This window comes from Phaethon lepturus, unplaced genomic scaffold (genome assembly GCF_000687285.1).
Source record: "Phaethon lepturus isolate BGI_N335 unplaced genomic scaffold, ASM68728v1 scaffold11763, whole genome shotgun sequence".
NCBI classification, from domain to species: Eukaryota; Metazoa; Chordata; class Aves; order Phaethontiformes; family Phaethontidae; genus Phaethon; species Phaethon lepturus.
Genome location: NW_010528443.1, coordinates 32,576 through 55,279, shown reverse-complemented (window position 1 = coordinate 55,279; position 22,704 = coordinate 32,576). Strand labels below are relative to the sequence as shown.

General features: G+C 40.5%; 1 protein-coding gene across 1 annotated transcript in view; it reads left to right on the top strand.

Moving 5' to 3' along the window:
• ADAMTSL1 (ADAMTS-like 1) overlaps positions 1–20,840 on the top strand; it is a gene marked incomplete at its 5' end in the record, with an annotated part of 54,211 nt that extends 33,371 nt beyond the window's left edge. Inside the window, 6 exons of the mRNA XM_010283680.1 lie at positions 10,417–10,617; positions 11,647–11,827; positions 14,502–14,709; positions 17,762–17,871; positions 18,825–19,024; positions 20,608–20,840. Of these exons, the coding sequence (XP_010281982.1) occupies positions 10,417–10,617; positions 11,647–11,827; positions 14,502–14,709; positions 17,762–17,871; positions 18,825–19,024; positions 20,608–20,714 (1,007 nt within the window). The remainder of the gene's footprint in view (positions 1–10,416; positions 10,618–11,646; positions 11,828–14,501; positions 14,710–17,761; positions 17,872–18,824; positions 19,025–20,607) is intronic.
• Between the last annotated feature and the right edge of the window lie 1,864 nt (positions 20,841–22,704).

The window sequence follows — 22,704 nt, the reverse complement described above, 5'->3', positions numbered from 1 at the left end:
ATAAGAAGCTCTGCCGTTTTCCTCAGAAAAAAATTCCTTTGTCACTTGATAAGAACTTTTGTTTTTTAACAATATTCATGACCATTTGACTTCTATAGGCCCTGATTACTTTGTGGAATTATCTTTTTTAAGTAAAGGAACATCCAAATTTCATATATTTTCAGTAGAGTTTCCTTGTCTATGCTACCAGTATCACTGAATTTTTTTACACAGCTTCCTGGACACATTTGCAAGGGCCTTGAGCTTTGTAAATGTTAATTTTGGCAAAACTGAAGTTGTAGGACGTGGTGTTCCTAACTTCTAATACTCCTGCAGAAGAGGCTTTGGGCCTGTCAAGGTTACTTGTTTTCATTTGGGTTCAAGCTTGTTGTTTCCTGTATTTGAAGACATTAAAGTGAGAAAGTCTGAGGGTCTTACAAATCCTGATGGAGCTTCATTACAATTTCTCAAATTTATTATGACCTTATTGGGAACCTCAGCAGACCTGTCAAAAAGTAGGAAATATGATATAAAATGTCTCCTTTATCTTAGTGCAGAAGAATACTATATTTATTGCAGTTATGTAGCATAGTGGAAACTGAATCTTCAATGACTTTGGCCTATATACATGAATTATAGTTAAGTGAGGATTCTGGCAGGAACATTGGAACATAGGCCAGAAATGAATAATTCTAGGAATATAGAAATGTAGGAGTACCTATAAAATGTCACAGTGAAGGAAAAAAGGTTGAAGGAGAATGTACTTTGCTTGTAACAGCACAGTGTTTCTTGGCGTCTGTTGCTTTGCTTACATATTTTGTTGCAGATGAGCTCTTTGAGTTGCACAGAAAATGTCTGTGAACATATTTGATAAGTTTTTCCCCCAGAGCTTCAGGTTCGTGTCCCACATGTTTTTTTCAGAAATCTTCTTCATATGATTTCTGAAAATGTAATGTGCACTTGAGGATATGCATATTGAAGGAAGGCGGATTGCTGCATTGCACATTGTATATAATTAAATAAAGGTTTTGCACTACATTTATGAGGCAGCCAAGGGAAGGGGTGCATCTTTATTTTGGAATGCAGAACAGGCTTATAAATTTAAAGAGAAATGGGAGCATAAACATTTAAGATAGCTAGGATCTAAAATGAACAGAAAACCTAGCTCTTACTTGGTACAGTGCAAGACTTAAGCAATGTCTTTAAAAAGAGAAGACAACCAAGAAAAATTGAATACTGAGGTAATGGTAGCTAGTCTATCTGTTGTGTGTAGCTACAATGTATGTTTTTAAGGATCATTGTATGCTGATAAAATGTTCACATTTTGGTAAAAAAAAATAGCAGCAACTTTTTTGATTGAAAGAGGAGATGCAAACATTGTGTAAATTCTTGGCTGTTGTTCAATTTTTATTCTTTGGATGAAATGAATGCAATGCAAATCCTGAGCATAATGGTTATTCTAGGGAATGATGAGTGAACCTATGGGGAAAAGACTAGGCAATTATTTGGAATCTGATCCCATGCCTTTTTATCTCTTGAACTACATATTCTACAGTTTGTTCACTGGGAACCTGCTGTCATCCCCAGCTTAGGACATCTATCCAATTTTGTGCATTTAGCAAAAAAAATCCTTATTTGTAGGAGATACTGAAAATAACTGTAAAGTTAGATGATAAAGTGTATTTCTTAATGACCAGAAAAGTACAACTAATTGTAAGAAAATGATATACTGCTTCTCCATGTTTATCGTATTCTTCCTGATGACTTCCATATCAAAGTTACTCACTTTACAAATCAGAACACAATTTTATTAACTGCCACTACTGCAAACACAGTCCTAGAAATCAGATTTCTTTCTGGTTTTATACATTATCCCAATGATCACAGAGTTAAAGCAGCTTAGCTGCCAATTTCACTGCTGCTTCAGAAGATGAAGAGCTGGACTACAAATTCCTGTTTTGCAAACACCCATGCTATTTAGTGATGAAGTTGTTTTCAAAACAAAGTAATAACAAAAAAAAAAATTTCACTTAAAAGTTGCAAAGGATTCCCCTTACCAAAAGTAGTATTTCCCTTTCATTTTGCTTTTACTGGCAGTAGTATATCCCCCTCATTTACTAGTAAAGTCACTTAGATGCCCAGAAGAGGCCCCAGAAAGCAGAATGGAAAAATATAATTATGGCAGCCACCTTGCTTGCAATGGCCAGCCTTCTGAGTATGAATAAATTACTTATTCTGAAAGGGCCAACTGCGTTAGAGGCAAGGCCCGAAATTCAAGAAGGTTTTCAGTATTTATTTTTTTTTCAGAGGGTGTCACTTCAAGTCTGTGGCTAATATTTGCCTACCTGCAGACTTAAGGGTTATGTAGATGTGCCACTGAACAGAAAAAATAACCTATAATTGTTTGAATGTTCTGGGGTGCATTATGGTGAGTCAAATGCCGTGCTGCTGGCTACTTTAAGAGAAGAAACAGATCATATAGATAGGCTGATGCCATGATCAGGACCAAACTCTTTTAGCAGAAACGGAGAAGTTAGTGCTGCAATTACGTGCTATATATCTTGTTTTTGAGCCATAACAACTGTAAACACAGGACTGATACTTGTTAAAAATGAGTGTGAAAAGCCATAAATAACCCAGATGAACACAACTGATCTCACCAGCACAAATCTCTTGCAATGTTTGGTGATATACTCAAGAGCAAGTGTATATCTTCTTGAAACATAAAAAGTTTTCCTTTATTCCCTTCTAGCCTTCCCCTCTCTACCATGACCCTGCTCTAAATTTTCCTAGGTTTTGGAAATTACTGAAAGCAGAAATACAAAATACAAACTACAAAATAATTTACAATATGCGCAGAGTCAGCAAAGAGAAAACTCATGAGTAATTATGATTAAAGTACTGTCTGTACTCCCCTAAGGAAAAAGACAGCTGCATAAGTTGTGCAGTAGGAGTCTGATAAAATCATGACTCTGAGAAGTTATTTTGCACAACATCATTTTTTCCTCCTCACTCTCTGTAATAAATTGGACATCATGTTTGAAAAGTAGCTCTAATGCTAAATGGTATTTTTTCAGCAACTTTATTCAATACTTCCACTCTGATGAGGATAAAGCACCAGGTGCATTCATGGGATAATCTGTCCTGTTAATTGTGTTTTCCATTCCCTTCCACTTTTATTTCGGTGAAAACTCTACCTTGTCACACTATCTATGAGACATATTTATACACTTCCCATGTAAGTGACATTTCTATAAAGATTAAAATTAAAATAATATCAAGGGTACGTCATTATCATTGCAATTAATTCCCCAATCAGACCCCATCACATTGATCACATTCTAAATATTGTATGAAGTTCATATAGTATTGCAGTATCTTTCTTCTACGTCAGACTACACTGTAGCATTTCACTGAAATGTGTGGCTTTTCATTTGAATATGCATTCTGTGTCCATTTCAGCGTATATGGTTGAGGATGATACCTCTGTTTGGTTGAACGTTTCGACCACACTGATACAGCGTGTGTTTTTCAGGCAATCAGACACTAGTCCCGCCACTGCCAAGCTCTGAAAGCGGAATCAAAAGAGCAAGGTTCTCAAGGCAATCTGCTGCCTTGGCGTTTTTTCCTGACTGATTTTTGGTGCCATGAATGAGCTAATCTGAGAACCACTGATCTACAGCAGTGGTCCAGAATGTTGCCACATAAAATAATATCACTGGCCTCTGGGGCAACATCTGTTTAATTTTTGGTTTTGTGGTAAGAGCTGCAGCTCTTGAACCTTTGTCTCTAGGCTTTTCCTGGATCACTGGCCTAGATTATGTTCTAACATAGATATAAATGTTGCAGAAGCTCCACTGAGGCAAGTTCTGGTGAAAAACTAGGGGTATCAGACTTGTCACCAGTATGCCAGTCTGGAGACTTATCGTTCTGCCAGCTCCTTCACACAAAAGATCTGTCAGCCTCTTGCACAACAAGCTCTGCTCTAGAGTAAGTGTTAAGGGAGTTTTCAATCACTGTGGGATTGCTGACCTGTTGACTAAAGGTCTTATCTATTCTAAGTTTTGAAGCTCCCTCTCCCTCCATGGTGGTTCTCAAACCTCTCCCAAACAGCTACAGCACTTTGTTAATAGCGTAGAGGTTACACCCCTCTGGAGCAAGCAGCACTGGCTTTCCTGCATCTTTCTGCCCTCCACCTCCCCTGCTCTGCATTCGTTATTTTCCTTGCACCACCGGAACTCTCCTGAGCTGCTGGTGTCTCAGGATATAGCAAGTTTACGTAGGCTTAAGAAATATAGAAAGATTTCTACAGCAGCACTGACCTTCGCAGCTTGGGCTGGTAGTCACATTACACGCTAGCTCTAGCTCTGCCTTTGGTTGAACTCCTTGTGCTATACCGTTGTTCAGTGCTTGCTCCACGTCCCGCTTTTGAGCATTATTTTTCCCCCATAAATGTACTTGTACATTTATGTACGTACAATTAACCTGGAGTTGTAGCAATGATGAAGAAGGTCATACTGAAGGGCACTTCTTTTCCATCTCTGTCATGCACTGAATAAACCCATCAGAGTTAGCTCAGCATGCTGTATCCATTCTCGTGGGATTTGGTTTCGTGATTTGCCATTGGTGATTGTTTTCAGCCCAATCCTTATTAACACAAGATTCTCTGTGTGTCGGATTCCCACTGTCAGAGTAATTTTTAGAACACAGTATTACTACCAGAGCTTGAAAATTCCCTTGCTTTTTTAATGGGCCCACCATGTGGCTATATATCTGGGAACATTTTTTACAACCTCTGTGGGGCAGGGAATGGGTCTAAGCTCGATTTCTGTTGAATATGGCGTAAATTTACAATGCTATGTAAATGATACCTAATAACAACATGTGTGGCACTGGGTAACCAGTTTAGCTGTTCTGAGAGCTGTTTAAAAACCACGTCATATGTTTAGTATAGTAAGCTTCAACTGCTCCTTTGGAGCCATAAATCATTATTTTAAATACCTTCTTTTTTTAAAATGCTACTGTCATCAGCTGAATTAGCCTATTTCAAGAATTTCTAAATACATAGTTTCCCATGTCTAGCTTAATTTCATGTTAATTTAACCTCCTTTAGACTATTAAAAATAAAGGTTATACTTACATTAACATTAATTCTTTCTTTTGGGGATTTTCAGGATCACATTACTTTTTATAAGTTTTATTTCATTCAGTGTATGAAAGCGCTGAGAACTCATTTGCATAACACCCTGAGTTCAGTGCCTGTTTAAATTTACACTTTGTATTACATTGAAAAATCTTTTCCCATAAGGCGAACTATAAAGAGTTGTCTCTGAGTTTTGCCAGTTCAGCAAAATGGGTTTTACATACATATGACTTTCAGACATGCTCTTACCTGCCTTCGTTTGGTTTGATAGCATTTCACAAAGTTGAATACATCCTGTCAAATTTTCTTCCTCATGTTAGTTACAGGAGAGAATTAAATTTAACTCTGTCTTAGGTTTAACATGCATTTCTCATTTCTGTCACCTAAGGAGAAATCAGGTATGACAGGAAATTAGGGAAGTATGAGGAAACTCTGCCAGTCTGACCTCACGTACATAGCATGAACACAGCAGTACCGTGTGACCAACAAAATAGTAGTTCAGCAACAAGTTTGTATCTATTCAGATTGATCTGTGGCTTCTCTACATTTTGTTCCAAGCATTTTGTTCTTCATTTCATCTTTAATCTTTTTTCTGTTTTGAAAGTATCCTTTAACTCTTTGAATGCAGAGATTAGAGTGGAAATAAATACTGTCAGGTTTCAAATCCTGTAGCTGTATTATATTTATTGTTTTAACACAGTTTTAACTTTAAAAAGTTTTTAACTCCAACTTTTCTGTCAGAGTTCAGTAAAATATATACAGAGTTCAGTAAAATATATACAGAATCACAGAATATCTTTTTTAGCTTGATTTATTTGAATTTTAATATAATCAATAATTCTGCTGACAAATCCCTTGTTTCCTCCTTTGCTAGGCATTTCAAATGGTAGTCTGCAATCATCTCTCATCTCCCAATTTTACATTTGGATAGGTACATGTCTGTGACTTGCAGAGGCAAGGGCATAGGCCTTCTGGTTTGTAAGTCTAGCTGAAGTTTTCTGTTAACTTTCTGTGCCACATTTCTTGCACTTTGTGATATCCTGAAACATACAGTCCTTAACCGATAGGGATGCTTACTGTTTTTCAAACTCAGCCTTTTTTTTGTTGATCCAAAGTATTTTGAACTAACGCAGAAAAAAAATTCACCTATTTTGCAAGGATTCGTCACTGATGAATAGCAAGGGTGTAAAATTGAATTTTCAGATACATGCATGGAGCTTTTTAAGATACAAGCATGTAGTTGATCATTAATACCAATGGATCCAAACTGCATACCACAGTGTGTGTTTATACCCACGCTATGCTATCTAGACCTATATCTTAAATAAGAAATTATTTCCAAAGATGAAAGTGTTGGCCTGACAGTAAGAATGCAAGAGTTTGATTTCCAGCTCCACTGCTGTCATGTGGCTTGGCCTCAGGTAAGACAGCATGCACCTCCATGTGCCTTGGTTAGCTGCTGGGAGAATGGAAAAGGTGACCTTACCTCCCACAGCACAGCAGCTTCAGGGCTGCAGTTGGAAAGCTAAATAGTTTCAGGAGCTCATACTGTAGGACTCTTTTGTTTAAAGAAATTTCAAATTCCTCATCTTAACCTGAAGTCTTCACTCAGTTTCCATCTCTAACAAATATTAGAAATACTGCCTGGGTTTAATCAGCAGGTTCATAGTAAATTAGAGACCTATTCGTTAGACAAATATGAATGCATGAAAATAATATGTTTTAAGAATAAATTTTTTTTTTGTATTTTTTTACTTTTATTATCAACAGTATTTAGTACTTGCAAAACTTGTTTAATGTTTTCACCATTGCTTTCCATACAGTTCTGCTGATTTAAGATATCAGGCTGCTAAAAAAAGGAATGCTAAGAAAACAAATCCTAAAATCAACAGCCTGTGCGCTTGTTTTTTTTCCTGTTGTTCAGGTCTGCAATTGAAAGAGTGATGCATGCTTCGTGTTTTGTTCTTAGCATTAGCACAGTAGCCCAGCGTCTTTCTGCAGCTAGAGTCATACAGAAAATGTTGCAGAGGCATAATAGAGAGCTGAATTTGGCCCGCATTGTGCATTTCTTTTTCCTTTCAATAAATTATTGGAATTGTTGTGAAGCATTGGTCTTCCCTTTCCAAATACCCCCTTGTTATCCTTGAAATATTAACTATATTTTCTCTAATAAAAGATAAAATTTGCATTAGATTTTTGTTAGTAGCTCCAGCTTTTGCACATCCGTGACTCATTCTGGCTTTGGATGGATTCAGAGTCACAGTAGACTTTGGAAGGGAGGTTGAAGGCAATATTTTCTTTCTCTACTTAAGAAGGACTGAAGGAGAGGGGCCTTCTCATGCCAGAGCTTTCACTGCTCAGAAACAGTTCCCCAAAAATGTTACCTCCTCACCTTCCCAAGGGTTCTGATGCACTAAAGCTCTGCAGTAGCTGGTGGTGTCTGGAAACAAACAGTTTTTCCTTCTCAGGCGTTATAGGGACAGGTGTTGAGCTTTGGAAGGATAAAACAGTCAAATGTCCACAGGGATGGGAAGAAATAGAGAATAGGTGTTGGTAATCAGCATTAAATGGTATTAAAATTATTCCTGGGATGTGAGAAGGGGATATTAAAGGAACATGGTTTTTTATTGTACTCTAGTTCTCACTTAATATGTACAAAACATTATCCCATAGCTTATGCATCCCACCCATACATGTGGGAAACATACAGGAAATGTCACTTGTGAAGTGTGATTGATGCTTGTTCTGCATACACAAATGAGGAGTATCGATTACATACGAGTCTCATAGGTGTTAGTAAAGTTTTATTGTTAAATGTTTAAAAAAGTAATAATTACTCACTGGTAGAACATATCTATCAAACAAGAGTCGGGGTTTTCCCCCCATATTATTGATTACTGGCTGCTCCTCTAGCTAATGTTTTATATATACATTTTGGAAGGAGAAATAATATCTAAGGCAAGTAATATAGTCAGTACTAGGAAGACTACAATGTTTTGCCTGACAATAAAATTTTTAAAGAAAAACAGGCAGGAACTAGGACCATTTGCACACTGAAGTCAATTTCAGTTCCTCTGTTGTTTAACTGACCTTTCTGCTTTCTTCATTTATCTTGTGCAGACTGTTTGCAAACGCAAACAGTAAAACTGAGTTCACAGCATGTATCTGCCAGTTGTCACGGCTATGTGCTGACCTGTGGAAACCTCTGCAATTATCTTAAAAGACAGGCAAACTATAAAAAAGTAGAATACTGTAGGCAAACATGTATTGTTTTTAATTTAAATTTAAAGACCCATGTAGCCACTGCACCGGTGAGAGGTCCAGTATTCATCCTCCTGAGTGGCAGATGGGGTGTCCCCAGTGCCTGGATCTACCTCTCAGCATGAAAATGGCTGGGACATGCCACGGGTCACCACTGGCTTTTTCAATCTTGTATGAGTTCTTCTGCTTTGTATGAGCAAGAAAGCTTCAATTGTTGGCAAGGCAGCATCTTCTGCTATAGGAATAGTGTAACTGGAGGTATGATTAGTGGCAAAAGACAGACAAGTAAAGAATACAGTAGCCCAGTCCCTAGTGTTAGTTTAGGGGTATGAACAAATTCAAAAGAAGGTCAGCAAGGATTCCTAAGCAAAGAAATGTGCTCCTCAAGTCTCAAGAAATTGGACTTGATGATGGTTGGAAATGAAACTGTTCAGCCTCCCCCGGTAGATTAATGAAAATGGTATTATTCTTCTTGCAGTGATAGGCACCTCAGTAAGGTATAGACAAATTTTATAGAAAAAATGTATATTTAACAAAATCTTGACTGCAGCAATTGTAAGTCATCCTACCTATCTTGTAGGAGCAGTACTTGCTCAGTATATTTTAACTGAGGATCTCCTCAGGTGGACAGACAAAAATAAATGGAAGAACGGTAAAAAAATGCCATATTGCAGTCTCTGTTCATTGTGTAATGCAGCTACAAAGGCACCATATTTGCATCCTTATCGACTCAGTGAATAATAAATAATAATCAAACGATATGTGGATGACAATGAAGAAATATCAGCTGATGGATTATTCCTTAATCTTAAACGGTCTTCCATCTTTTAGTATTTTAAATTTGTACTCTTACTTTTTATATCCCATTCCTTTTGAACAGTGCTAGTATAAATGTTCATGTATATATGTTATGTTTGTTTATATAATACACTTCTTCCAGAAGGGATTTTGTATACAATAAAGTCATTCATTACACATCACATACATACTAACATAAACAAATCAGCGTAAAGCTGCAGCATAACAAACAAACAATCAGTATAGATTGCATTCACAGAAACTTAGCCAGACCTTCCACGTGTCAGTGAGATGCATGGAAGTGTAGGACTAGCCTAAGCCACAAGCAGCCCAAGTAATATACGCCATTCCTTGCATATGGCTTTTCTGGCTCCCCACCCCTGCAATTGGTGTGGAGGTGTTACACCATAGGAATTGCCTAGTTATTTCTTTTTCACCAGGAAATACGTAAGGCAACTTAGTTGTCTTTCCTGGGATATGCAACTCTCACAAAATCTTCTGCAATTCATCAAACTGGCCAAGTGTGCAGCTGGTATGAGGACCACAGGAAATAGTATCTTACACTCTCCCTCAGCAGCAGTCAAAGAACTCACTGTGAACCTAAACCTCATCAGCTGTGCTGATGATCTATAGGCATAGCCATACAATGCTTCAGAACAGCAGGTTTTTTTCAGTTGCTGGTTTTGGTTTGTTGTTGCTCGGATAATTGCCCATTGCTGTGATGAAAAAAACCTCTAAAGGCTCAATTTTATGTCTTTGTTTTTTCTAGAGTTTTTTGCGTAACAAAAATTTTGCATTAAAAAAACTTCTGATTTTTAATATAAAAAACAAAAGAAGAAGGTTTAATGGGAGGTTTGGAGACCAAGTTCTGTTTGTATTGCTTGTTCAAGTGTGCTCCTTGAGCTTATGCTAGGTGTGTAACCTCCCTATCCCACTTTCCTCAATACTAAAATGAGCATGATCCAAAATAATGGGAACCTTAGAAGGCTTAATATAAATATTTCCAAATTGATCTGAGATTTTCATATGGCCAACTAACTGGCTCTTGGACAATTTTTTTTTTCAGCTGATGAGAAAGGTATTAATTACCACAGTATTCCTGTTTTTCACTATGAGAAAATGAGGAGAAAATAGGATGGAATCAACTTTTTTCCCTAATTTTGACCACTTCAAATCATGTAATTTTGCAGCAAGTTCAGTATTCAGCAGGTTTCTTTCATGTCCCTTTTTTTTAGGTTGTGCTGTGGATGGTCATCCAACCCCAAACATCACCTGGCTTTACTCTGGTGAGCCTCTCAGCCTGCAGCATCACCTCCTGGCAGCGGGCCGGATTCTTCAGATACTCAACGTCAGTGATGCTGCTGATGGTGAATTCAGCTGCCTTGCTCAGAATGAGGCTGGCTCGCTCACACAAAAAACTTCCTTGGCTATACAAGGTAACTTTCCATTTTCAGGCCTGTTGTCCTGTGAAGCTCTTGCCAAGGACTTCCCTGCACTGGATTTCTCCTCTATGAAACCAGGACTGTCGTGCGCAGCAGGAAATAGATGTTTTGATGTTTTACTGCCATGCATATAGATTTGCAAGGCTACCAGGTACCTTACAGTGTCTTAGGTTTGACTTCACCAAAATAACACCTGATATTTCTGCAGTGCTGAGCATAAAACACACCTTACTGATTCAAGCTGTACTTAATGCTTGTGGAGTCTGGACAATTTTCTTGTCCAGAAATTCAAGACAGAGGTGTCACAGCTTTAACCCTTAAAATGAGAAGCCCCTCTGTTAATCTGTTAAAGTCAGCGTTTCACAGTTTATTCTTGCTTGGGAACCCTTCACTTGTTAAAATGCTGCAACTGTTACATTTACCCTAGAAATAAGCTGAAGATGATAAAACCACAAACAGAACCAGTGCACATGGGTTTGAACAGAATATGTAGCTTTCATTGTTCCAATTGTCAGGGATGGAGTGGAGAAGAATTTAACTTTTCCTTAAATTTTAAGCGTGTTGCAACTGCCCCATTCATCTTCAGGATTGATGACCTGTATGATCTATCTGGTGAGAAACAGACTGTTCTAAGATCATAGAATCGTAGATAGTGCTGGTAACTGCAGTTAACCACATCTTCACTAAATCACATCCCTTTAAAAATATAAATGCAATGTCCTGCATAACTGGCATCTGGCTTCACTTAACTGCTCTACCATGTCATTCACTTTCCGTGCCCGATGCTTCTAAGCACCAAAAAATTTGGTTTGTTACACCAAAGTCAGTTTGTGGCTTATATCAGCTGGAATCCTGTTTCTTCTTTGTTCATTGCCTGATGCCTTGTAGGTGTAGGTAGCTCCCCTTCACGTGAGACACCAACTCCAGATATTTCATCCCAGAGTACAACTCTGACTCCTTCTTTCTAAGGGTCTCTTGCTGGCAGTTTTTGAGTGTTAATGTGTCTTTCACAATTTTTGGCAGAATACCGATGGTCAGTGGACAAGCTGATGGCTTGTTCGGCTTCCTGTGGCCACAAAGGAGTGCAGCTGCCCCAGCTGAGTTGCTTACTGGATGGGGTTGAAGTCAACATATCCCACTGCAAAGAGAAGCCCAAGCCAGCTCTGCATCCCGTTGCGTGCAACAGGAGAGACTGCCCTTCACGGTTCGTCTGTCTCATGTTAAAATTGGTGTTTTTAAGATGTGCTTGCTTTGCACTCAACATGATGCCATTGCAGCCTCTCTGGTGCCTGTCTGGAGAAAAGTCATGGCTAAAAGGGAATTAAGCACTTAACCTAGACACTTGGGAATCTGTAGCAAGATCTATGGAAAACATTGACAGCATATCGTAGAAAGAGAGTTTACTCCTCTAGTAATTAGGTTAGAAAATAATAGAGAAGCTATTGCCTACTCTTTATTAGCAAAGTTGACAGCTTGAGTTGTCTTGGATGATTCCAGCCTCACCCTATGTTGTATGTAAATATCATGCCTGTTCTGAGCTCTGTACATATGGGAGTTTTGTCACCCAAGAACTGTAGCATCATATCTTTTTTGTGTTCCATGTGGCTTTATACCAGTTTATCCCAACAATATAACAAAAAAGAAGTCTAGAAGCTAGGTTTAACAGCTGTTTTGGGGATTTATTCTGAGTTCCTGTGTTGCCTGAACATCAATACGGGCAGGGCTGTAGCTGCAGCTGCGAAGAATTCCCTTAGCAAAGGGGAAATGTCTTTTGTAAAATGGGTACACCCCATCAGATCTAGTGGGCATGAAGGGGGTCAGACTGAGTTCTGCCTCCTTTTGGAGATTGCTAGCTTGTGGTTTCCTTGGGATTGTAACTCTCTGCCCCTGTAATCCTGTTTTTCAGTTACTGTTAAATACAATAGAGCCAGGACAGTTTGAAAAACTTCTGACTACACTTACGTCTTCCTCTGCTGCTTCCTCCCTACACAAAACATTTTCCTTCTTTGACACCCTTTGGTGCAAAGAATACATCCTAAGTGCCTATCCAGAGAGTCAGTGTAGTGTTATACTTCCTCCATATTAAAAATGTCCTTCTTCTGCAATTCAGTGACTCCTTAGCTGAGATGTGTAAATGTGCTTTTCCATATTTTCCTGAGTTTTTGCTCCCTCCTCTCCCTTATTACCACTGTGGACATGGTGTGTTTCAGTATACAAGCACTTAAAAGTTGTCAGGATCTCAAAAGAAATATAGTACCACGTCTCTCATTCAACAGTGATTTGGGACTTGTATTAAAGAGAGTCTAAGCTAAGGCAAGGAGAGGTGCTAAGCAACCTGATGAGAAGTAAGAGGCCAGATTTACCACTCATGCTGTATCTTGGGTATATGGCAAGGTTCTGTTTAATTACCTTTTAAAATATGTTCCTATCCCTCTTTGCAGGCAAATGTTTTCTAAGTTGCCAGCTAAGTCATAAGGAAACCAAAAGAGATTTGATGAAATATGAAACACGCTTATTAACAGCAGTTTTCCTTGGTGATGGCAGTAAATTCCGTGGGAATGTTTTATGTCTTTTTATACCTTCCCTGAACTGTAATGCAACCCACAATCCTCCCTCAGCTCCTGAAAAACTCCTGGGATGTAAGCTTGGAAATAAAAGTTGATTGAAATGCAGAGCAGAGCTTTATAAGTGGTTCAGAAACTTAAGATTCAACCTCACCAAACTGCATGAAAAAAAGTAACAGTGTTTTTATTTTCCATGTTAGGAGTATGTTTGTTCATAAACTTGTTTCTGTGACCGCAGCAGTTAATCACCCACAGAAGACTGAGGAATAGCAATGGATGCCTCTCCATGGGACTGGAGAATTCTTATTGCTTATTTTATAAAATAATCATAAACACTGCTGCTGAGGGACGTGATAGGCACTGTTGTCCTCCCAATAACATACAAATCCTCCTGAGTATCCTGAACCTTAATGAAGCAAACAGCTGACGACTGTAAAACTCTTCAGAAAACTAGTAATCAGTCCCATCCTTCCTGTTCCTACCTACCTCCTTCTCCAAACCCAGCTGTCTGAGTGTTTCACTTAATGGTCCTTAAAAAGTTAAAATGTGTTGTCCATCTTGGTAAGAGTTTGGACCTGGACTATTATTTTCTGTTGTTATAGACTGGTTAGACTGGATTTTTTAAACCCCAGTACATAGGGATTCAGAGCCTCAGCTGGTGACTGCATGGTTTGAGCTCAAAAGGAAAGAAGAAGAGTGTCCTTTGTCCCCGGTCTGACTATGCACTGGCCCCATCCCTGAGCAGCCTTCAGGTTTTTCTGGATTATCCCAGCTGTCAGGGGCAGAGCAGAGCAGGCAGGCACCAACAGGACCCAGCAGGCTTTTGGCTTTTGTGTCAGGAGTAAGTTCAAAGTGGCCTGTGAGCTACTCCAGCAACTTTACAGAGAAAGTTTTCCCTAGTAAGGGGTGTAAATTGACTGGTCATTGCTGGTGTTGTGACTGTAGTGTGTGACCAAGGCCTCCATGGCACAGTGGTGTAAGAGCAGCCATGCCCAACCCCTCTGCCTGGGCTAGAATATAAACTAAGCCTTTAAAAACAGCCTTAAGGGCTAGAAAATGAATTCTGGGCCCAAAGAGCCTTGAGAAAGATAATTTAATGAAAAATGTGCTCTTTTCTCAGCTTTCATCCTCTGAGCAGTTTCCAGAGACTACTATGGGAGGCTGAGGCACTCAGCACCTTCCAGGATTGCACCCTACATGAAACAAGCCATTGTTGCCTTTCTTTGGTCCAATACATAATGACCTGTTGACACCAGTGATCCTGCAGACAGTGGCACATACCTGCTCCCTGACCTGTTCGCCTTTCTCTCACAGGTGGATGGTAACTTCGTGGTCTCCTTGCACACGGAGCTGTGGTGGAGGCATCCAGATGCGGCGAGTGACGTGCCAGCGCCTGACAGCAAAAGGCAGCTCTGTCCCAATGTCAAATGAGGCTTGTGCCCAGGTGTCCAAGCGCCCTGTGGACACACAGAACTGTAACAGGCAGCCCTGTGTTGAGTGGGTGGCCTCCTCCTGGGGCCAGGTAAGGAACAAGCCAGTAGTCCAAGGACAGCCTCATAGTGTGACAGAAAATGAGAGGAGTGATTTTGCATTCTGTTATCTTTAGGTCATGGTCTGCAGGCTTTTGAGGAGGCAACTAATTTGCTCAGCGAATTCAACTCTATTTGATGCACTGCATCAATTTTTTTTTTTTTTTTTTTTTTTTTGTAGCTTCCCACATTCCCTAGAAATGCTGCTTGTGAACAGCAAGTTCACAAAGTTCTGCAGAACTTTTACTGCAGACCACTGTATCATCCCCAGTGGAAAGGTCTGCAGCTCCTCTTTATAGTGACAGGTGACACATCTGGGAAATAACCTTCTCCAAGTCTTAATTCCCCAACCACCCAGTAAGCGTATTTCAGTTTTGGCTGGCAGGAGTCAGGACTGATAACTGTGATAGGTTTGGGGCAGGGGGTTTGTACAATAACCAGTTTTACAAAGTTACTGATGTTGCCTGAGAACACCAAAAAGTGGGAACTTTCTTGGTTTACTTCATGACAAAAAGCAGAATGGACAGCTAAAAGCATTTTCATACTACTTCATGCTGTTTTGCAGATCTTCAGATTCTCTCTTTGCAGCTTCATACAACGATGAGATGTTAAAAATCTTCATTCCATAAATACCAAATGTTCCAAGTATTTGGAGTTAAATTGCTTTACTGTGGGAATCCACAGAAGAGTTTTGTCTTTATCTCTCTGTGAGCTATGAGATTTCCTGAAAAGACACCTGTCAATATGCAGTCAGTTATAACCTGGGACCAGCAATTACTATGTGCTTTCCTCCCTTTTCTCTCCACTCCATCTTGACTGAGCCATATGTGAAGGCTGATGAGACCACTACAATCCAGACGTAGGGGTAGAAACTCACAGATTTTCGTCCAAAGATCTCCAGATTCACACAGGTGTATAACATTCCAGGGTGAATGACAGACAGGGTTAAAACCACAGAAGCCAATTCTGCTAGAGATTAAAGCCGGATACCAATACTACTTTAACGTCACTTTTGGGGAAATAAACGTTTTCAAAGGGAAAAAGAAAGAGCAGTTTGATAAAACCAAAGCAGTCATACATGTCATTAAAATGATGAGTCAGATAAACGTATAGAAGCAAGGTTTCTTACCACGCAAGAAGAGGCTAAGAAAATAATTTCCCAGAGTAATAACTACCAGTCTTGACAAATAGTGAGCTATCATTAAATATTTTGCCTCCCTTTCTAATTAGTGTGTGGCAGGTCAGTTTGAAAACAATGGCAAATGCTATCTCATTGTATTAGAGGTTAGAGCAATATGATAGTTCATTATTAATAACCACATGCATAATGTATTTGCTCAGGGTAATACACACAATACATTGCACTGCACCAGGTTTTCTTCAGCTACTAGAACTTGTTATTGTTCACTACTTGAAAACAACTTCATTTAACTCTTGCCTGTGTATTTTGGAAATTTCTTTCATAAAAGGTGATTGATTTATCATATTACATTTATGAGTAAAACATGGAATTATCCTTTTATATGAGAGAAGTAAACTTTTACTCTCTGTGGAATTCCAGGCAATGACTGGATTATCCTTGCAAAAAACCAATTACCTCATCCTTATTTTGTAGATTATTATGGGCTATATTGTTCCCCATGACATCATACTCAGTTGAGACAATCAAAAAGTCTGCATTTATTTGTTAGACCTAACCTCTGTGCATTATAATTTTTCTTCTACCTGGCTTAAAAAAAAAAAGTCCCATATGATTCTGTACAGCTCAGTCTCCGAGCCAGAAGACTGTTATCTAATTAGAGTTAGGAACATATCACTGGCTCAGTGGCTCAATGACCTTCTTGGTAGTATCATGGGGTGCCAGCTCCCTGTTTCCCAGGTGCAGTGACAAACTTTCCCAACACACAGAGAAAATAAACAGACGACCTACTCTACCACCACCTCTAGAATGAATTGCTTTCATTCACTTAATGCTAGTGGCTTTTTGATCTCCACTGTATAATCCCATAGTGTTTTAAAACTAGTGACTCAGGCTTGCTGGTGATGAGGACTGAGAGACCCTGCAGATAGATACCTCAAAAGTGCTCCACGTACTCCAACCAATGACACTTCCGTCCATCTTGCTCAACAAGGATGTTGACTGGAAACCTGGCAGTCACTGCTTCTCTCCCCAGCTGTTAGGGAGGGAAGAAATAGCAACAGGAAGGGAATATTATTTGAGGAGTGCATGGTAGTGTGAAACACAGCTCCTACTGATGGGGGGACACAGGGGGCAGCAGCTGTCCCCTGGCAAAAATTTCTCCCTCACACTAAGGTCCCCTTCTTTAACCCTCAGTCTGTTCTTGAATATAATTTCCAGATACTTAGCAAAAAACCTGTTTCCTAACAGTTAATATAATTTTAAAGGAGCACAAATACATGCTTCATACCTATAGCTAATTACAATTTAATCACAGGAGACAGTTAGAAAAGTTAAACAGTGTACATGTGATTGATAAGCTTGAATAGGTTAGGATAACCTCAGTATTGGAGCAAGCTTGCAGATCCGCTGTGTTCGTCATGCTTGCTGCTTTTGTTTATTGTCCTGCAATGCTTTTAAATTATTAAATGGAGTGGAATATGTTCTTGGTTCAGTGCATTCTTGGTTATTAATTATCTGCCCATGAATTGTGATAGGACAAGCTGCAAAATGCAAAATAAAAGGGAATGTATTGAGATTTCCTGTACGGATCATAGGCTCTTGGCTAATGACATAAACGCATTTTATTTGCCCTAACAAATGTGTTTAAGATTGAACAGTTGAATAGGAGAGGTAATGAATCTACAGAGCAGATACAGAAATGCAGTTTTAATGCTGCTGGAGGAGATGAAGTAGGACAGAAGATGAATGTGTGCTCAGCCCTCTAAGCCTGTAGAAGAGCAGGAAGTGCCCAAAAGCTCAACAGTCACTGCACAGCAATATGCACTTTATTTCACCAGCAGTCTTACAAAAGGAGAGCATGTCCTTCCTTTTACCTCCCTCAAGTGATTTTTCTGTGTTCACAGTGTAATGGGCCTTGCATTGGGCCACGACTGGCTGTACAGCACAGGCAGATATTTTGCCAGACCAAAGATGGGACCTCTGTGTCACCGGATCAATGCAGTGCCTTACCAAGGTAGGACAGGAATCTCTTGTCTGAAACCACTACTCTTTGCAGAGATGCTGAATGGACTACTGACTTAACTGACAACTTTTGGGTTTCCCCTACATAACAGAGAGGTCATGTTGCAACCCTGACAGTTACGTGGTACAAATCTCACCAGGCTTAAGCCCAGGCTTCTCTATTTGTTCCTGTAAGCTGGCCAATAACTGGAAAGTCTTCTAGGGATGCCAAATCCTGACTGAAAGACTGTGCTAGCTCTTCTTAAGCTGCTCATCTCCATCTCCTTTCTTATTTAAACACAAGCTCTAATGGGGGAAAAAAGGGACTCCACAGCTTTTGTTTTGCTGCAGATAAACTCCACTGTCAACATTGTAAAGACTGTATTTACTTTACATGAGACTTAGGTATGTAAGTCATGCCTGATCATGACTGAAAATTAACTGGCTCTTTGGCTTCCACTCATATATTTTCATTACCTGTGTGACAAATAGGTGGGAACCAAGTATGCCTCTGCATCTTCTGTGAGGCTGCGTTGATGGGAAAAGGAGTGTTTCAGAGAATTGGTTTTGTTCCCACTGGCTGTAAAGCCATAAAAAAGTTACAAAGCCCTGCTGGGTCTTACTGGTCACCACTTCACTCATCGCATCTTTTCAGTGGGCCTCTGGTTTGGCACTTCATGGAGAGGACATTTTGGCCAAATCCTCAAATAGTTCAAATGGTGATTTAGCTCTAGCAGTAGTGCTGTACTAGTGTGTGCCTGCTGAGAACCTGATTCTTGAGTGCAGTTACAAACGGCCTTTCAGTGCACTGGACTTAACGCCTGCTTGCACCCACTGACGACCTGACCTGTGTAGGTGCTGTGTAAGGCTTGCTGTCCCTGGAGCTTGCACGACACCTGGAGCGGCGTGCACTTGCTCCTTGGGCAGCGTGGTGACGAGTCACCCCTCCCTCCCTCCTGCCCACAGGCCTTTGAGCACCCAGAACTGCTGGACCGACATCTGTGGCGTCCACTGGAGGGTCGTTACATGGGGAACCTCCGCCTTCCAGTCTCGGCGCGTGGACTGTGTGCACGTCCGCACCAACAAGCCTGTGCTGGAGCATCACTGCTCCTGGAGGCCGCGGCCGGCGAACTGGCAGCGCTGCAACATCATGCCCTGTGAAAACGGTACATTGCTGAGAGGAGGGGAGGCAGTGCGGCACGGGTGGAGGAAAGAAGGCAGAGCCGTCTCTCAGAAATGCAGCACTGGACCTTGCAGCTGGGCATCCTGGGGAACCTCCAGCCTGAACATGTACAAAATGTGGTGTCCAAAACTCAATGCCCCAGGGGGAATGGTGCCTATTGCAGTTTGTTGGAGATGGTGCTAGTGCTGGGATTGCATCTCCTTGCTAATAGCATGTGAAATGGCTGATGCAGTCTTACCATGTTAATGGTACAGACAGAGAGAAAAACACAAATTACAGACTGCTGGCTATAGTTAAAATACAGTAAGTCTAAATCCAGTGGGTAGGTTGATGATGAGGATTTCTGGACTGGAGGCTGCTTGCTTTCAGGTGACAAGCAACTAACTGGGCCTGCCAAAGGACTAGAAAAGTTACAAATATTTAAAAAAACAAAAAAGAACAGATGATGTGCCTCTTTGGAAATTATGCCCCCACTACCGCAATGTCCACTTGGGAAACACCGGTCAGCACAAGTTTAAATCACTGTCTTTTCATTTGCCCCAGCTCCCACTTCACGTGCTGATTTTGATGGGTAGATCCCATCCTCTAGCATGCAAGCCAGCTGCTGTGCAATCATCACAGAAGCAGCAGTAGAACCTGCCTGTGCTTGCCTACAGCCACACCAGCTCTGACACTCCCTCTTAGCAGAGGCAAAGCAGACTCCATAGATCCAGAGACATGAGTTTGGGATGCCCTAATGGAAGTGAAAGGGCTGAGGCAGCTTACAGATGCCAAGCAAGACCTTTGCTGTCCCTCCAGCCTCTTCCTGCTATATAGAAATGTCCCACTTCTAGACAATAGTAGAGTTATTTGGCACAGACATTACTGGAGAGGGCTGTACAACTGCTGAGTGATGAACCCCTTTCCATCCTTAGCATGGGAAGTGGGAGTCCCTCAGGCAACAAGAAGTCTTGCAAGGATACTGGACAGTTTTCTAATCTGGAGCTCAAAAGCAGGAGGCTGCAGGCCTTAAAAACTGTCCAAATGGTACCAGGACCTAAGTGCTAAGGGAGTTCAAAAAGCATCTGAACACCTTCACCCTGGGCTGTGTGTTCTGCAACACACATGTGAAAAGCACAACACAACACCTGGTCAACTGGCATGACACTCCCACACACTCTCTTCAAAAGCAAAAGGTTGTCCAAAGTGCCTTTGAGATACTCTGTTAAAGTAAGTTTCCAGCTTTATTTACTACTTCATTTTTTTGTTTAACAACTGTTACGAAACTCCTAGAGCCTTCCGAAAATGCTGGTAGATGACAAACTGACAGAGTGTTGGAGCAGCCTCAGAAGCCCTCTCCCCAGGCTCTGAAAACAAAGGCTGCCCACCATGTTCTCCCTTGAGCCTTTGGCTGCTTGAAGTGCCCGCTCAGTCTTTGAAGCAAGTCAAGCTCATGCCCATAGTGAGACCTCCCAACATAAAGTTGTCTTGGTCCCTCTCTTGGCCACCCCATGAAATGTTCTCAGGTAAGAAATCCTTCTTTCATTGCTTCATCACCATTTCTCCTTTTTGCTTCCCCTTCGGCAGTGGAGTGCAGAGACACCACAAGGTACTGTGAGAAAGTGAAGCAGCTCAAACTCTGCCAGCTCACCCAGTTCAAGTCACGTTGCTGTGGGACTTGTGGAAAAGCTTGAAGACAAAAGCAACGAAAATGGAGGAACAAGGGGATCACAGCCTTTGCTTCACTGAGGCAAGGACTTTTACAGAAAATATAAATGGAATGGAATTCTTTTTTTCATTTTATTTATTTATTTCCCTTTCTAAAAAAAAATGAAAACATTTTACCAAATCATTGTTGTAAAAGGACTTAAGTTTTCCCCTCTATGAATCTGGGAGACAGAATGCAGCAAAACACAGTCGTGAGGGTAGACTAAAAAGGGTCAGTGAGCCCTACACCACCAGCAGTGGGCCTGAGAGGAGTGGGGCTGCCCCATAATCCATGTACGTGCCTGGGGATACACTAACAGACTGAAGGGGAAGCAGATCAGAGTAAAAACCAACCTCCACAATATGAAACAAATAATCAAGCAGCTTGATAGGTCATGGGGTACTGGAGAAAAAAAAAAGGCTAGACTAAACATTTGGCTATGCTGTATACAAATACTTCATGTATCTTAGACTACTTTGAGAATATAAGCATATGGTTTTGCTTTATAAACCTATTTGTTACATACGAGATTGGATTCCTTTTTTTTCTTTCTAAACCCCTCTCTCCTTCTCACACCAGGCCTTCAGATGATTTCAGTGGGAGATCCTAGTGATCTTCAAGGATCTGGTGTCTGGGGAAGTTGAACAATGCTTGTTGAACAATGCTGAAAAACAATGTGTAACATGAGCAAGTCTAAAACACATCTGAAAATGTTCCCAGCTTGTGCTTGTGAGGGAAGTTTGAGGATAGGAGGGTTGCCCTCAGCACAAAGGTGAAGCGATGATGTTAATTATTATCCAGGAGACAGGAGAGAAAGTATGATCTGCTATTGACAGACTGTAGTACTAACCTGCAAATGCTGTCCTGTAGAGAATACAGGCAGGAAAGATAGAAACTGCCTGTGGTAACAGGAGCTATTTTGCATATTCCATCCTACTAACACTTATTTGGAAAGGAGAAGAGTACCAGTTCCCAGAGTTCAGGTGCTTTCAGACCTCGAGTTTTGAAAGGAACTTGAGGAAGTGGGTTTTCCTATCCTGCTAATGTGAAATTTCCCTCTGCCAGCCCCCAAGCCTTTTGGACAAGTAGTAGAAAAGAGCTGTATTCTCATTTCTTGTGGTTATTCCTACTCAGTATAAACAGAATGGATTCAGCATCAGCCCCAGAGAACTAATGCCAATAATTTTTAACAAACTTGCTCCTCTCCAGCTGCCTCCCACAACAAAACAGGTGCTATAAAGCATCACATTTTTAAGCCCATGTATAAAATCCTGAAGATACAATCTAAAAAGTGAGGCTCAAACGTGACACTCACAAGAGGACTTTGCATGCTGTCTGTGAGTCTTCTCCCCTGGCCAGCTGCAGTGGTTATTCAGCCAGTGAAGTACTTAATCCTTTTAGTTTCTGGGCACTCTCTGCTCTCCTCAGAAAAGGGCCCCAAAATTAGAGGAAATCTGTAAAGTAGGGGGGTATCATGAGCATCATGAAACTTTAAAGAAGAGCTATCTGGATCTGAGGCTTTGGTTCAAGATCATCTCTAAATTACAGGCTTGGCTGTGCATCTCCTGTCACCCCCAGTGGGGCTCATGCCTTGTGGTACGTTAATGAAATGCTGTTCAAGGACTGCTGTGTTACAGCCTCCATGACACGTGGATTTTTCAGCAAACCTGGGAGTCCACTTCTGAGGTCAGTGCCAGGTTCATGACATTAAACTGTCTCAAGCTGGGTTACTTCAAAACACATCTGGCAGTGAATGCTCTTACTACAAATGGGTCTTCAAGAAATAGTGTTGCTAAGCATCAGTGTAACTTTTTATTTAAAAAAAGAAGAATGTCTTTCTATGTATGTAAATGTATATCTTTTCTGTATATTTATTAGGATTTCTTGTACAAAAAGTGCAATATTAATAATTGTACATTATTTTGTCCAGATAAAACTATTTTGTTTTTTTTTTTAAATCTCCCCGGAATTTTGTT